The 16,589-nt window shown below is 48.1% G+C and overlaps 1 protein-coding gene across 1 annotated transcript in view; it reads right to left on the bottom strand.

Moving 5' to 3' along the window:
• Positions 1–16,589, bottom strand: part of Plpp3 (phospholipid phosphatase 3) — a 79,247-nt gene that overhangs the window by 23,616 nt on the left and 39,042 nt on the right. Inside the window, exons 3-4 of the mRNA XM_005353498.2 lie at positions 2,813–3,093; positions 2,370–2,427 (exon numbers count right to left, since the gene is read on the bottom strand). Of these exons, the coding sequence (XP_005353555.1) occupies positions 2,370–2,427; positions 2,813–3,093 (339 nt within the window). The remainder of the gene's footprint in view (positions 1–2,369; positions 2,428–2,812; positions 3,094–16,589) is intronic.

The raw sequence follows: 16,589 nt of genomic DNA, 5'->3' as shown, positions 1-16,589 counted from the left end.
GAGAGAGAGAGAGAGAGAGAGAGAGAGAGAGAATATACCAAGAGACAAGGGCTAAGCATGCCCCCCTCCCCTCCTCTCTCTCTCCCTCCTTTCTTTCACCAGGAAGAAGGCACTACATATTTCCCTCCCTCAAAGGGATACAAATAAATCTCCGATGACAACGCACGCCTCGCTCAGTCATCCTTTGTACCAACTCCCTTCTGTGACCACAGCTAGTGAAAGGCTGATGTGGAGTGAGGCAGGCTAGCCGAGGGTGTGGAACCACCTCAACTGTGAAAGCAGATGGGAAGAAGGGCAGGTCAGATCTCTTCTCCTTCAGGTGTGGCTGAAATTAGGTCAAGAGCTCACATTCCTTTCGGTTTTTTTTCTGAGTTTTTCTTTTTTTTTCCTAGCCAATATAAAGAGAAGAGGCAACAGTTCCCCTTGGGGAAGACCACCCTTCTGTTTTCCTGGCTCTGTGATGTCGGCATTAACTTCTCAGATTCAAGTCTATTTCCACAAACAAGATAATCAGAGCCAAGCCCACAAGCTACAGAGAAGCAAATGCCTTGTCGTGACCCATAGCATAGTGCCTGGTACACAGCAGGGCCCCCAAACCTGCACCCCAAACATGTCAACACACACCTGGGCAGCTGCAAAGGCCATCCTGCCCAGTGCTGACTTCAAAAGAATTCAGTATTTTTCTCTTGGAATAGAATGAAGGGATGTGGGGTGGGGGTGGAGGGGATGAACACATATAATTCTCCTAAGCACTTTTACAAAATACTGAAATTATGTTTGCGAAATTGCTTCCAGCCCTGGTAAAATACACACATGGAACAGAAACCTAAATATCTGCTAAATTATCCTTTTTAAGAGCAAAACAAAAACAAGCAAATGAAGAATGGAGGGGGTGCCATTTGTGAATAAATAAGGCCCAGGTTCGAATGTTTTTATAGGCCGGGGCCTACCTTTCAGCATTGCATCCTGGGTAATGGGAAGCCAGAGGCCTCTGAACTTGGAAAGCAGTGGGGGGAAAAAGCAAAACAAAACAAACTCTGTTTTTTTTCCGATTCCTAATTATGTTTTTTAAATAAGTTGAAATCAAAATGTTCTTTTCCCAAACGGCTTCCACTTTTGGAGCTACGTCTGACCTCCTGGCACCTACTCGCTCTGAACTCCACCGGAGCAGCTGAAGAACGCAGGAAGTGCCTTGGCTGGGGACCTCACTCAAGGCGGGAGGAAAGGTGAGAAAAGACTGGTAAAGGGAAGCAGAGCGGCCTGCTGGCCACCGGGCAGCTAGAGTGTTGGGAGCCTGTCCACCTGCACGGCCTGAGCACGCCCGAGGAAGTCAGCTGGGGAAGGACGTGCGCATCCAAATCGCATCTCCACCCTCCAAGGCAAACGAACTCAGACACACTTCTGACTGCTCCTGGATCCAGGAAACAGGAATATGTACTAAAAGTACTTTGTAGGGGCTGGAGGGACGGCTCACCGGTCAGGAGCACCGGCTGTCTTTCCAGAGGACCCGGGTTCAATTCCCACACCCACATGACAGCTCACACCTGTCTGTAACTCCAGCTCCAGAAATTCTGACACCCTCACACAGATATATACAGGCAAAATACCAGTGTACATTAAATAAATAAACAAGTCTCAAAACAAATAAAGAAGTACTTTGTAACAGCCAAGATCACTCTCAGCAACTGAGATAGTGAAGGCCAGAGAGAGGACAGCTCAGAGGGTAAAGGCACTTGCTACTGGACAATGCAAGGGAGCCTGATTACCCAAGTTCAGTCCCTGGAAGTCAGGGGAGGGTGGAAGATAGAATCGAATCTGTCTGTCGTAGACACGCCAGAGCGTGTGTGTGCCTCCTCCCGTATCAATGACTTAAAACATTTGAGGGACCCAATGAGGCTCCCTGAAGTCCTTCAACGGGTACACTATGGAAACAAACCCAGATGGTGTGCGATGCAAGAACAGGAGCAGAAGCCTTGGGTATGAAAGTCACTGCTGGGGCTTTTGCAGATATCACAGTTCACTTGGATTCTCTGGGTCTAATCATCTTTTCCTAGTCCTGAGCAATGTCTGTAACAAGGTTATGATTGTACAAGCAGCGACTGTACCATAAACTACTAGGCAAGTACTTTCTATCACGCTATAATTTCAAAATGGACGCAGAGTCCCTATCTAGCAGCAGGGTGAACAGACTTTTATCTAGAAAAAGTCTAGACATTAACAGGACTTCTGCTCCGGCAGTGTTGCGCTCCAATGAGATTTAACGTGCCCGGGGTCTTTTTCCTCAAGGATTTCACAAGAACTATGTCCTCAGGGATGCCAAGCGGGTAAGCTATGGTTGGGTCTGCTCCTGTCAGAGAACAGAAACTTACCACCAGATACAGCATAGTAAACATGGAGAAGGAGGCGTGGCCCGAGAAGAAGGACTTCCTGCAAGAACAAGAGGGGGCCATGAAAGGACCATAGTCACATCCCCAATGTCCGCTCTCCTGTCTTCCCTTCCTAGCCTCTGACCTTGACAGCAGACACCAAATCTTGTTCATTTCTGCATTCTTGGTAGTACTTTGGAAACATGCCTGGAACTTAGCAGGCATGCATAAACGAGCAAGAGAAGGAATAAATGAAGGAATGGATTTAACGATGCTGTATCACATCGATGTATTTATGCATCTGTCTCAATCAGTAGGCTATGAGTTTTTCCAGCGTAGGTACCACGCTTTCTCCCTCATCTAAACCAACCCCGGCCCCTGGGGTGTTCAGTAGATGCTCTCCAAAGGACATTGTGTCAAGAGTCTGTGTGCGGGTGGCATCTTACCTGGCCTCCTGTACTTTGCTGTCTTCTCCTCTGCACCTGTAGTTCTGAATGTAGCCCTCGGAGCAGTTGATCTGACTGAAATCGGGGTTACAGACGCTCAGGAAGTGAGGCCGCAGGCGCCCGATGGACACTTTGGCGATGTCTGTGAAGGACTGGCTAATGGCACAGCCAAAGAGGAAGCAGCCCACTTGCTTATACAGAGCGGCCACATAAGGGTTCTGAATGGTGGATCGGGACTTCTCCTTGAGGTAATAGATCCGGTAGAATTCCCCTGTGATGATCTGAAAAGAAACCAATCAGGAAGTTAGGGAGAGCTGAGACATCCTTAAAGTGACATTGCAGACCACATTTAGTGACAATAGGAGAATATAGCCACTATTTAACTAAAAGGTACAGAATCTTAATGTCCTACTTAAATATGTATATTTAAATAAACACAAGAGGAACAACCAAAGTGTGAATGACATGGCTGTTATTTCCTTCTTTAAAAAGATTCTTATACTCTGTGAGTTCGAGGCCAGCCTGGTCTACAAGAGCTAGTTCCAGGACAGGAACCAAAAAGCTACGGAGAAACCCTGTCTAGAAAATCAAAAAAAAAAAAAAAAGATTCTTACATTGTTTTAATATCTCTGTAACAACAATAAAATTCACCAAGTATAAATATGTATATACATGTGTGTTTGAGACTAATGTATATATGTGTACATAAAAAAAGACTCATCTATAGAACACTAAAGAAAATAAAGACTCAAAGGCACAGTTTAGAGTGGCTACATACTGGGCAGTAGTGTTGCACGCCTTTAAACCCAGCACTCGGGAGGCAAAGACAGGTGGATCTTTTTGAGTTCGAGGCCCGCCTGGTCTAAAAGAGCTAGTTCCAGGACAGGCAGGACTGTTATACAGAGAAACCCTGTCTCGAAAACAAACAAACAAATAAACAAAGAAGAGTGGCTACATGTCAGGGACCCATGTGAGCGAATCTTAGGGTTCTGGGATGTGTATTAATGCTAGTTTGGCCCTGGTGCTGGCGTTGATGGGCGTTTCCACAGTCCACAGTGAATACAGCAGTCAGCTCCTGAGTGAATCCAGGCTCTGCCCCCTTCCCCACGTACTTCAGCACAAAACTTCTCAGGCTTCATTTACTTCCCCATAGAAGGAGGTTGCTGGCCTATGCGGAGTCGCTGGTGTATGAGACAGCACTGGCAGGGAATGTGCTGAGTCATGGGAAGAGAGACTTAATTTACTTTCATCGTTTAACAGTTATCTATTTAATTTTCCATACTGAGAACTGAACCCAAGGCCCCAGCACTGAGTGGCATCTCCAGCCCTATTTTACTTCTTACACATATAGTACTATGAAAACAACAATAGCAAAACCACCGGTCTAACCTGGGCACAGTGGCATACACCTACAATGCCAGCACTGGGAAGCTCAGGCAGGATGATCAAGGCCAGCCTGGGCTCCACAGGGAGACTCTGTCTCAGAAACAAGCAAAAGCTTTCATAACATTGAAATGAAAGTCAACATTCAATACGGTGCGTTTAGGTGTCTGAATTCCTCAGTCAGGGTTTATTGTCTCCTTAGGTTTGAAAGTCGAAGAGAGGCCAGCGCACACGCTCTTCTGCAATGTGCTCTATCCCCTCAGCATGGGCCAGCTGTCACTCTATAAGGTGATTGTGGATGGCGACTCTCTGTCATTTGGCCAAATTGCCTTTGGCGATGCACACGTGGATGGTGTTTCTTCGTCCCTGGACCAAACTGCCTTGGGTGATGAACAACCGTGCTTAACTCCACAGCACAGCTGTGGCCACTTCCTGGTTGCAAACCCAGGCCAGGGATGGTGACAGTCAGCTCATCGCTCACCACAACATTCCCTTTCACACTTCCTCCCACAGAGCAGGATGAACCGCACTTGCCCTTTCAGAGAGCAGAGACGCTCACAACCACAAGGGAAGCAATCGATGGGCACATCCGGGGCCCTCCTTTGCAGAGGTTCCGTTATTCCTATATAGTGGGGTAAGGCATCACGGGCTGAGTTTAATCCAGGTCCTCAAAGGCCTCCAAGTATAGGAAGGAGGGTGTAGAGAACAGACATGCCAGCAGGGCCCAGGGACAAGCCAGCGCAGGAGTGGGAACAATGCTGACACAAGAGCCCTGGTTGACAAAGGCAGTGTATCCGTTGGTGCCACACTTTCCCCAGAGCCCACAGAGGATGATTCTCCCAGAGAGGGATGGTTCCAGGCTGTCCCAGTCAGCACACCTGCCTAGCTATTCCCTGAGAACACAGAACTAATATTTAACTCCCCGGAGGTGCTCAGAAACGGTCACTGGAGGAACAGACAAGATGTCAGGGAGCAGGAGAAGAGTCAATCCTCTTGACTGCCCAACTGGAAATGTCCCCTGATCCTTGTCAATCAGTGTCCCTCTGATAACATGCCACAGGGATTAAAGTTGGAGCAGTATGGCAAGTCACACGTGAAAGCAGCCATTCTACGCCCGTGATACTAGAGCCCAAATTAACTCGCGCCCAAAGATAGGACCCAGACGCGCTCTGCCCAATGTTTTTTCCTACCGCTCCTGATCTAATTCCCTTTTCCAACCTGTTCAGACTTCTACCCTATGGACTCTCACAGGCTAACACGTTCCAGATGTCCGCGACCACAGCCTCTCTGGCTGACTTCTGATTCTTTACTCACAAATCACACTCAGGTGTGTTTACCTGGAGGGGGAGGGACACTGAACGAGGATCAAGTAGCCATGGCTGGAGGAATCTGGAACACGTTCTCTACTTGCAGAATCACGGTTTAGAACTTCAGGAGAGTAATGCCATTCGCCCTCCTCTCTGCTGTGCTAACTTTCAAAATAGCTTCCTAACCCAGCAGCGGCAACACGTAAGAGACAACAGTAGAAGGTTACCTGTGAAACACACCTACAAGCAAGGTGCACAACCAAGGCCCTGGGCACAAGGCCTGCCCTTGGATTGATGTGCGGTTCCAGGACCAGGCCACTGACTTAGACAAGGAAATCCTGGCTCAAGCACCATTCCATGGTAAGAAGGAACACGTGGGTTTCTACTGCGGATAAGCATCGTTTACAGGACTAACTGGTTAGTTTTAGGCAAGAATCGCTCCTATTCGGGACACTTTCTGGAGAAAAGCTTTTATTACAGCTCCAGGACTGTCTTCAGCCCCTACCTCTCAACATTCTAAAATCCCTGTGGTGTGGCCATTTGGGAGAGCTACGAGTGAAGATCCTGGCAGGAAGGGAAGAGCAAGAGGGGAAAATAATAGACCGTATGCTACTACCTCACACTCCTGACAGTGTTGGTTCCAGCAGCCATTTCTCGGTTCCTTTAAACTATTGTTTCATTTGGCCCACACCCTGTCCAGAAGGCAAGCTGGTTGGCTATGCAGATGGGAATTCTGGGGCTCAGAAGGATGGATGTTGGTAAGTGACAGAGGAGGAAAGCCCACACGGCCTCTCAGTTCAAAGAGACAGTGTGGGCTGCCCAGAGATTAACTTGTTAGTTCTATTGTTATCAAAACCATTTTCTCTGGTGGAGAAGCCGTCGTGTGTCCCCAGGACAGCCGGGCTGAAGCCACTTAGCAGACACAAGGCTCCGGGACCACATGGCTCCTGGAGCCGCCCTGACAGATTGCACAGTTAATGAGCAGCAAATTATGTATTTTCTCCATCCCCTCGTACAGAAGGGTCGAGGAGTTGACAACACAGTCATAAATCATCATTATGAACCAGGGGGACTCGGCTTCTTGTAATCCTAACCTTTAAAAGCTATTTAATGAAACTCGGGCTGCACCTCTGCAGGAGAGGCGAGGACTTAAACTGTTCCCTGACACGTTACTCACCTCCTCTGGAGCCCCAGATTTACTGCTTTCGGACTTTATTCATTATTCACAATGTTTTCATTCCTGGGTCATAAAATGAGCACCCCCTTCCCTGCAAAGGCTTGGTCCCCACCCTCAGGCCCTCATTTCTGCCTCAGTCAGCAAGGTTCTGATATGTAAATTTCACTTTGGAGGAAAAAAAAAAACCCGCCTTCCTTCCATGTTGATCTCTTTCTGAAGCGGCTAGCAGCAGATCTGGGGTTGATGGCCGGCTGCCAGCCCGGCAGAGCACTCTCCCCTACCTGCTGCCTTTTAAGGCCCTTGGCCCAGAGTCTGGAAACTCATACAGAGGAAAGCAGGGCAATTAAGCTATGAGGGGACAGAAAGGGACGGGTCCTGGCCAGCAAGCTAGTGCTTGGGAAGTTATCCCCAACGGTAAGAGAGTGCCTCTTCCTGCCTTCTGTGGGGAAGAAGAGCCCAGACACCCACGTCTTTTCAGATTCTGGAGAGGAAAGGGAGGGGGACATTAGGCCAGCCATAGTGGGAAGGACAGGGTATGGTATGGAGAACAAACTGGGAGCCAGTAAGACTCAGTGTGATCCCATCTAGATGATTTCACCTATCTGAGCTTAGGTGTCCCCTTACAGAAAACAGCATTAACATCCATCCTGTGAGATTGGCAGGGGATTCAATAGGTGGCATGCCACATGCCTGGCACCTTCAAAGATTATATTATTATTATTATTATTATTATCCTTCTCCTCCTGCTCCTCCTCCTCCTCTTCTTCTTCTCCTCCTCCTCCTCTTCTTCATCTTCTCTCCTCCTTCTCCTCCTCTTCTTCTTCTTCCTCCTCCTCCTCCTTCCATGGTTAGGAAGGATTGGGCAATACAATAAATTTTTTTTTAAATCAAAGCACTATTTAAGAATATCGTTTCCAAGAGTTCTTTAAAAAAGAATATTTCAGACTGGATGTAGGGGAGAGGCAGGAAACGCGTGTGTGGTGATGTTGGTTTTGATCCTTCCAGGCAACAAAGCAGAAGAAAAGAAACCCATTGCAGAAGGACCCCCTCGACCCCCACTCAGCCACTCTGTGTTATTTTAAACACTCTGCTCTATTTATAAATTACCCCCCAAAAGTAACATTTTTACACATTATGTCCTAACAATTCTTCTTCTAGAGACTGAGAACCCTTCCCCCGTTGACTCTGGAGGGCTAACGTCCCTATATTCTGTTTTGCTTTAATAATATTTACACAGCATTTTACAGCTCACAAAGTGCTCTTCCCTTGGCCCCGTTGTCTGCCTCTCACGGCACCCCACGGGTCACAGTGTGACTACCAACGCTTTCTAAGAGAGCACTGAAGGCCAGCGAGGCCAATGAGTCACCCTGAAGGAAAAGGGGGCACAGCTTGGCAGTCCCATCCCTGACACCTGGCCTCCTCCCTGTCACTCCTGTGTTCTTCCTGATGGTGCCAAGGAAGCTGTTTCTTTAAAAGCCCCAGCAGCAGATGGTCCTTATGTCCCAAAGACAGAGACATACAGTAAGATTCTCTACTCTTGTAGTATAAGCTCATACGTTTAAGTCCTTGTTAGCCACCAGCCCGAGTTGGTTGTTTTGCCCTACTCCAACCCCTACAGCTCATGTTTGTGGGTTAACAAATTTCTTTGTGTCCTTTAAAGATTCACTCAACCAACATTTGATGATGGAAAATCATTTTTTTTTTCTCAGTTCTTTTTCAGTCTAGAGGCAAAGGAAAAATATAATAAACTTGGGTTCTGCCTCTCAAGATGGAGCAGGAACGAAGCTGTACTTTCTCTGAAGCCAAATGTTCCATCCACTAAAAAAACCTGCCATATCTTTACTTAAGTATAAGCAAGTAACTGGAAAATTCCCACTATCTAAAGACACCAGTGGTGATTCCGAGCTCTATGGGTATGACCACGCTGATGTCTAAGACATGGATGACAAAGAGGCCAGAAGAGACCTCAGAAGCCCATATGTGAGAAATGGCTGCAGGACTCATGAAGAACGTAGCTTCAAGTGCCATTATTTTCCCAAAATGGAAGGATCTTGCATCCAAAGGCCTCCTTGAAGAGATCCTCTGCCTGTCCACACAAGAGTCTGCTGGCAGCTCTCTGTAGGGTGATGCATACTACCAAACGCACACCCCTTCTCTGTGTTGAATCTATCAGTATTCCGTAACATTGTAGCACCGTGTGTTTCTTCCTGTTCCTAAGCTGCTCCCTCCGTTTCCAACGTTTCCACATTGGGCTTCGTCTTCGGTGAGTTGTAGCCCCAGCCCTCTGCTGTGATTTCAGCTGCTTCCCTGGCTCTATGAAGATGATCTCCTACAGGGCAAATGCTCCCCATCAATCCTTTCCAGCCTTCTGCCAATTCACCCAAGTGGACATGATGCCAGTCAGTCAAACTAACCAAGCTCAAGATTAAATCCAGCCCTGCCCTTCACCACCAAACTACTTCCCTCACCCCTGTATTTCTGGTCCATTGTTCCTAAACCTAACTGCAAAGACCCAGATTCTTAAGACCTCTCCCTTCTCCTTATTCCATTGCCATCAACTTCTATTTGCCCTGCCATTTACAAGGTCCCTTGTGTGGCTTTTCTCTCCTGTTCCCCTTGAATTGCCACGATGGCGGTTCAGGCTTCATTCTGACCGTGGTTAGAACACTGACCAAGCTAACTTTAAACAATATTCTCATCAATTTCTATCAATTAACTGGGGTGAAAATTCCTGAGAGTCAGAGACCTCGACAGTCTCTCTCCAGTCTTTGTCTCCCTGAACTCCGTCAGCACCTTGGCCCCGTTTCTCCAGCCAAACAGGTCTGCTCTGCAGTTCCTGCAAGGGCACTGGAGTTGCAAAATCGCCTCCATTGTTACAGAAATCCCCTTCTCCCTGCAAGTCAAGGTCTCTGATGAAAATCCCACCCTTCCCCTCCAAAGTACGCTCAAGTGCCAGTGAGTCTTGGCGCCACGTTTGGGGTTTTTTTTTCCACCTCTGGACTAGGAGTAACTAGACGCGCTAAACCTGGCTCCTTAGCCACGTGAGGGTGGTGCTGGTATCAGCAGCTTGAGCGTTTTCTGATAATTAGATAGGACACGTGCTCGTTAAGACTGATGATCAAGTCGGGGTGTGTGTGTGTGTGTGTGTGTGTGTGTGTGTGTGTGTGTGTGTGAAGAGCCCAAAGTTCTCTTCCCCTAACTGGTGGGTCCTTCACACCTCACACCAGTCTACACTTGGTGACCTCAAAGCAGGAGAGAATAATAAAAATTTCTGTTTATCTCTTAGTCCCAAGTAAAAGGAAATTTGAACATGTATTGTCCTTAAAGCACTCCCGCCCTAAGGGCCTACGACCTTGGTTCCCCCCCCTTCTCCCCAATTTGTTTCCCTCCTTGATGCTTTACCAGCACAGCTGGCCTCACACCTGCCTCGCATGCCCTTTTGACCACATGTTACAACGGCAAAATCACATCTTATCCATCAGCTGATGGGCCAGTGTCACCCACCAGGACTGTGTGGTATGAGGGAAAGAGCATCTACCTACCATAGTCCTCCTCCTCCTCCTCCTTCCTCTTCTCCTATACTGGGAGCTGAGTCTAGGGCCATGTACTTAGCTTTGGTCTCCTCCGCTCAAATCATTTCTCACAAATTACCGCTGCATACTCTGACCAGCGGCCACTCGCCCAGCGGCCTGGATGTTTTGTCTCCGTACACGTAGCTCTCCAAGACCAAGAACTAAAAGCTTTTATAGCTGACTAAGGAAAGACAAAGAACTCTCTACATCGCACCAAACGTATTGTAGATTAAAAACCAAACAAAAATCCAAACAACCACCACCAAAGACTGTTCATTAGAATACTTGGGCTTTAAGCAAGTCAGACCTGAGTTTTAACTCTTGCCTTCACTTTTGTCCAGCACAGTAACTTTGGAAGGAAGCACTTTCCTCTATAGGCTTCAGTGTCCTCACTCAGAAAATGGGGAAAATAGCACCTACCTCATACAGCTGCTGACGAGCATTTAAGATAAGGCAAATTAGTTTCTAGCCCCTCAGATAGCTCATACAAGGATCTGACTATCACACTTCGCTCTAACTCCCACAGATTCCATCCCTCAGACTCATTAGCACTGTGACTTAAGACAGAGACAACTGTCACCTTCGTATTAGATACTGTTTGCAAACAGTAGTGAACGCTAAGGGTCATACATAACTGGACAGGAATCGCTGTGGGCCTCACTTCTTTCCAGGCCTTGCAGTGAGCACGGGTGCTGGAGAGAATAAACGAAACCCTGGACAGAGCTGGGCAATGCCTACGTCTGTTAAATCACAGATAGATGCTCCCTCCCATAAACCCCCGGGGATAAGAGGGTCTCTGCAGCCATCTGATCAGGGGACAGCATAGCCGAAGGATTAATGTGACCTCTCTCTGTTGGTGGTCTGGGTAATTGCACAGATGGAGCGGATTGTAAACTGGGGGACTGGGTGTCTCACTAACTCACCGCTGGGCCAACAGCACGGCTTCACCTTTTTTTTCCCCCAGTTGAAAACTCAACTAACCTTTAATGAGGAGCAATGTTGGGGAACCTTGTTTTCTTGGCAGAACTCTTGCAGATAAAGGGAGATGGGGCTGGGGGTGGGAGACTAATGAAGTCCAGACGTGGGCCAACTGAAGTCCGATCCTGAACAAACAAGCCCTGGAGCTCTTCTTCTTGTCTCTTCTGTAAGAAATTTGCATGTGGCACCGAGCATGCCCTCATGTTCCACAGAGAGCGGATTTAAGGCTTCTGGGAAACAAACAGGATCCCCTGGTATCGCAGGCCTAACGCTTTTGATTTTTCTGCCCATGACTGAAAGCATCCTTGGTGATTTTTATGCACTTATATAAAGCACCATCGCCTGCATTTTGAAAACAGTATTAGATCACATTGATGGTCAGCTGTGCAGCTAACAGGACACAATCTTGGAAGCAGACACGAGAGGTCAGCACCCCAACTGCAGGCCCAGAGCTCTCTGGGATTTTGGGAAGGTGGGGGAGGAGGTATCCAAGAAACGCTTCCTGGAGATGCCTTCTTGATATTTATTCAGTGACTAATCATGTTTCACCAGAGGAGAAGACCTGCGCCCCCCCCCCCCCCCCGAACCTGTCATCCAGCAGGAGGGACCAAACCTAAACAGGATCCCAGGACAAGGCAGTGAGTATTAACTGTACTCTTGGCTTGTTGGAGATGGGGCACTTACTGGTTGTGCCATGAGATGGGGCACTTATTGGCCGTGCCATGCAACAGTGTGCACGCACTTCTCCACCATGTGCCCCACACCTGGTACATCAGAGGCCTGAGACATAGTTGTGGAAAGGGAGGCAGGCTGACGAGGACAACAGGTGCCAGGACTAAAAAGCCTCAACTCTGCGGGATCAAGACTGTTGCTGTGACCTTGCCAGACTAGGAAAGTCACTGATTGTCCGTGAGCCCCAGTTCTTGACATTCCTTCTCCTCCCAAGATGACTACCAGGGGCCAATCAAGAGTGCGCATGCAAAAGTATGCTGCTCCCCGAACTATGCAAGACACAGAAAAAGCAAGCATGGATCTCACTGATCACACACAGAAGAGCACTTGATTTGAAGGCCAAAATCAGGCCAGGGAGTTAATGACTAGTCAGCCTGCTTTCACAGAATAGCGACGTGTCACTCAGAGAGGTCCAGTGGCTTGCTCATTGGTCGCACAGTGAAAACAAGGAAGAACAGGAGACACAATGGGACACAAACCTAAGACAGAGAGTGCCAAAGTCTGAGGTGTTATTTTTGGGTTTGTTTGGTTGTTGTTGTTGCTAAGTTAGGAATATTTTTGCACAGCTGGACCTTCGAGGGGAGGCAGCATGCCATGGCCATAGCCAGCAGGGAGGGAGACTGACCTATGGCACACCCGCGCATCATTCCTAGATCTAAAGAGTCTACGTGAGCCCATCTTGGGGTCTGATCACGGCAAGCACTGAGCCCGTGTTTATTGAACAGGACAATGACCATTTGGGGGCCATGTTAAGACCTTGGACCATAATAGTCTTGATGGGGCAGCGCAAGGCCCCGTTGACGGAAGGCTACACAGGACGTGGGATTTTACTATGGGCTGCTCCCAGCCTGGCTGCTGCTAGAATCATTAAGGCTTTTCAAGGCAGGGTAGGGGCTACTGCTGTGTGCACTTGGAAGGAATTCTTATGCTATAGTTCTAGAATCTGATACACATCAGAAGAGGTCAAAATGACGACTTTTTTCCATAGGTTCTGCTCCGAAAGGTGTCTGTCTGCTTTCTCTATAACTTCTGATGATTTGCGTCTTGAAGTCACCCCGATCTCCTCCAGCACCATTCCAGGCCTTTGTTGTGGTGACTGGGCAAACTGGATCAAGGGCATCCGAATCAGTCAAGGCTCCTCTGGCTGTTTTGGAACAAACCTGACATTGAGCAGGTCCAGGGCAGTCCATAGCAGGCTGATTAGATTTCCAGTTCTGCAACCTGCTCCCTTGCCTGACCGCCCCTCAGGTTCTCTGGTCAGAAGTCGATTCTGGGTGAAGGCAGCCAGGCTCGTGGAGAGTCAAGCTGGGAGTGTGGGAAATGGGCCCTGCTGTTGCTGTTGCTGCTGCTGCTGCCTGTAGCTTGGATAGCTTTTCCAGAACTGAGCACACCAAAGCAAGTGATTCATCTGCCTCTGAGGTCTTCGCTGAACTTTTCTCCAGGAGCGCTCTTGGCATGACGGCAAGCAAGCAGGCTAGTAGACCTCTACAGGCAATAGGAGCACACATATCACGTGCGCCTCTAGCTGAAATGCTTTGGCAGCGAGAGCAGGAGGTAGAAATCCGATTGCAAAGAGGAATGATAGGCAAGAGACCTCGGATCTAACTAAGGACACGAAAAGAGTGGCAGACCCACAGTCAAACGTGAGGAATTCTTTTCCAGACTCCATTGTCTTGGCTATATTGCATCACCATATTTTGACATTGTATCTTCATTTGCAATGAAGGCAGCTAACATTTATTGAGTAAACTTCATTGTACCTGGCATTGAATTACTGTGTGTGTGTATGCTGATCTCATTTCAAAACTTTAGCAAAACACGTCTACTTACATACTCTTTCCACTTAACATATGACTCTACCAAGGCTCGTCAAGCTCAATTAACTTGCAACATTCCCCACCACAGAAGACCTCAGGTATGAACCAGAGCACATACCATTATGTAGCTCTTGGTGTTTCTTTGAGGGTCAACTCTATCAACACAGTCTCCATGTTTCCCTGGTACACAGTAGCTCTTGACCAGCACACCGGTTATTGGTATGTATTTTTTTTCTAGATTATCTTTACAAATTTTTACTATTGGCATAGGGGGCTGGCACACGTGCCACATTGACCATGTGGAGGTCAAACCAGAGGAAAACTTTCGGGGGTTGATTCTCTCTTTCCCCCTTTAGGTGGGCCCCAGAAATCGAATTCATTTGCACAGCAAGTCCTCTTCCCACTGGGCCATCTCGCCGACCCTACTGTGTGCTGTGTACCTTGCCTGGTGCTTCTCTGAACTATATACCATGGCTTGATTGAAACCTATTTTATCGACATCATTGCTTATCCTATAATGAAGGGTCCAGCACAAGAGTGTGTCAGGGAAACCTGGGGACCCAGGGAACATTTCGGTGAAAACGTCAAGGTGACAGTGGTAAAGGGACAGGAACACGGAGCACCAGGGAATAGGTGTGAAGAGTAATTAGGAATGTTGGGACCCGTGCAGGAGGCATGGACTTCTGCTTGGGAAAAGAAAGACAGGAAAGAGAGAACAGCCTCTGGAGAAGCCGCTTTAACACTTCCTTTGCCCATCCTGGGGCCTGAGAGAGACCAGGGGCTGCTCCCATGTACAAGACTGTGGACACTTCATCTAGCGCACTGTATGAAGGTGTTTGTAGGGCCACAGTGTTTGAGTTCAAGGGCAATCTTCTTGAGGAACTGTGAACATCATTTTAATTTTATAGATGAGGAAAGTGAGGGTGATGGAGACCCATCTTTCACTGGATTCCCATTGGGAAAGGTATCTAACTCACTTTCTCCTGTGTGCCTGAGAGCAGCCCCCAGCACACGCTGGGAATAACACCTGGTAGAGCATCTGAACAGCATGTGACGTACCAGTCCCGGACCTGTTCTTATCACAAGACTCCGAGATTATAACGTGCTCTCTTAAAGTATTCAATTAGCCAGTCCCCTATCTATCAAGAACACCTGTTCAACCCTCAGCAAGGCATACTCTACAATTATCTGCCTTCCACAACAAATGCCCCTTTCAGAAAAAGCCATTCTTCCCGGAGAACTCATTCCCACAACCATCAATTGGGAGCAATAGTAAACAGAACCTTTCATTTCTCAGCTTTGGAACCGAGATCCTTAGTGGACCTTTCCAAGCTACTATAGCTGCCAAATGGGCTGTTTTTCTTTTAAAGATTGGAAAGAATTCTACAAGCCCCCCCCCCACTCCCACTCCATTGCCCAAATTCAAACCGTTGATTAAAAAACAAAGAGGGGGTTTCGGAGTTCACAACCAAGTTCCAGAGTAGGCAAGTCACAAGAAAAACCTGTGCTAATCAGCAGGTTAATTGTCACAAGCCAGACCAGGCCAGTTAAGCTAACCACCTACCCCCTGGAGCACGCAGTTCCTCCAGAGAGGCTAGCCACCCTGAAATGCATATCTGAAAGCTGGGAAGGGGGTTCTGCAATCCAGGCGCAGCCTTGAACGCCCAGGTTTTACTAGCTAGAGGCTCTGCAGCTCCGTCCTTTATCTAATCCCTCTGTAGGTTTTCCATCTGCATAATGGGGATAGCAGGCCAAAGTTCCCCCTCCAAGCTAAGTTCCACAGCAGAGCAGCTCGAGCATCTACAGGATTTATGGGCCTAGTGGCTGCCTGGCCTCTCCTTTTCAGCCTCCTGGCAGGAGTTCAAGGGCAGAGTACAAACTTAGAAAATGCTGGAGGGGTAGACAGACGTCGTAAACCTCGTAAACCTCACAAATCGTAACACAGGCTTTCAAAGGATGACCCTCCCCTTCTCCGGCCTCAAATGGACACAGTAAAAGAAGGTAGGGCCTAGGTGGACCACACCCAAATGCCCACAAGCTAGCACTGACTGCTCCAAAGGATCCTGGACCTTGTCACAGCCCCTGTGTGGCCCATTTCTGCAGCATCGTTCACAAGGGCTATCCTATGTCCTTTAAGGGAAGCACAAGTCAGGATGGACTTTATATTATATGGATACCCCAGTAACCTGTTCAGCAATTAAGAGTTTGCAAAGTATTTTACTACTCATTGTGCTGATAGTTTTATATTAACTTGACACCAGCTAGAGTCATTTGGGAAAATGAAATCTCTACTGAGAGAATGCTTCCACCAGACTGGCCTGTTGTGGAGCGTCTCTGACTAATGACAGATGCGGGGGGCCCGGGTCACTGTAGGCAGTACCACCCCTGGGCTGTGGGTCCTGGGTGCTATAACAAAGCAAGCTGAGCAAGCCATGGAGAGCAAGTCAACAAGCAGCACTCCTCCATGGCCTCTGCTTTAGTTTCCCTCTCCAGTTCCTGCCCTGACTTCCCCCAGTGTTGGACTGCTACCCGGAAATCTAAATGGAAATACACCCTTTATGCACCAAGTTGCTTTTGGCCACGGTGTTGCCACAGCGGTGAAAATTCTAAGACACTCTCAGACTTTTTTAGTTTACGGTGACGCCGCGAGGCAGCAGGCTCCTCCTCAGTTTTCGAAGATTCAGGCCTGCTGGTCCAGGGTGGGGTCTGGATCAAGTGCTCTGAATTCCAAGGCTTATTTATCTTACCACCATAGCCACGGGGTAAGAAAACTAATCAGTAGGCTGGCAATCTGCATCACCACCACCACCA

This window comes from Microtus ochrogaster, chromosome 10 (assembly GCF_000317375.1).
Source record: "Microtus ochrogaster isolate Prairie Vole_2 chromosome 10, MicOch1.0, whole genome shotgun sequence".
In the NCBI taxonomy this organism is placed as follows: Eukaryota; Metazoa; Chordata; class Mammalia; order Rodentia; family Cricetidae; genus Microtus; species Microtus ochrogaster.
Note: the sequence above shows the minus strand (reverse complement) of the source record. Positions and strands in the feature narration are given on the sequence as shown.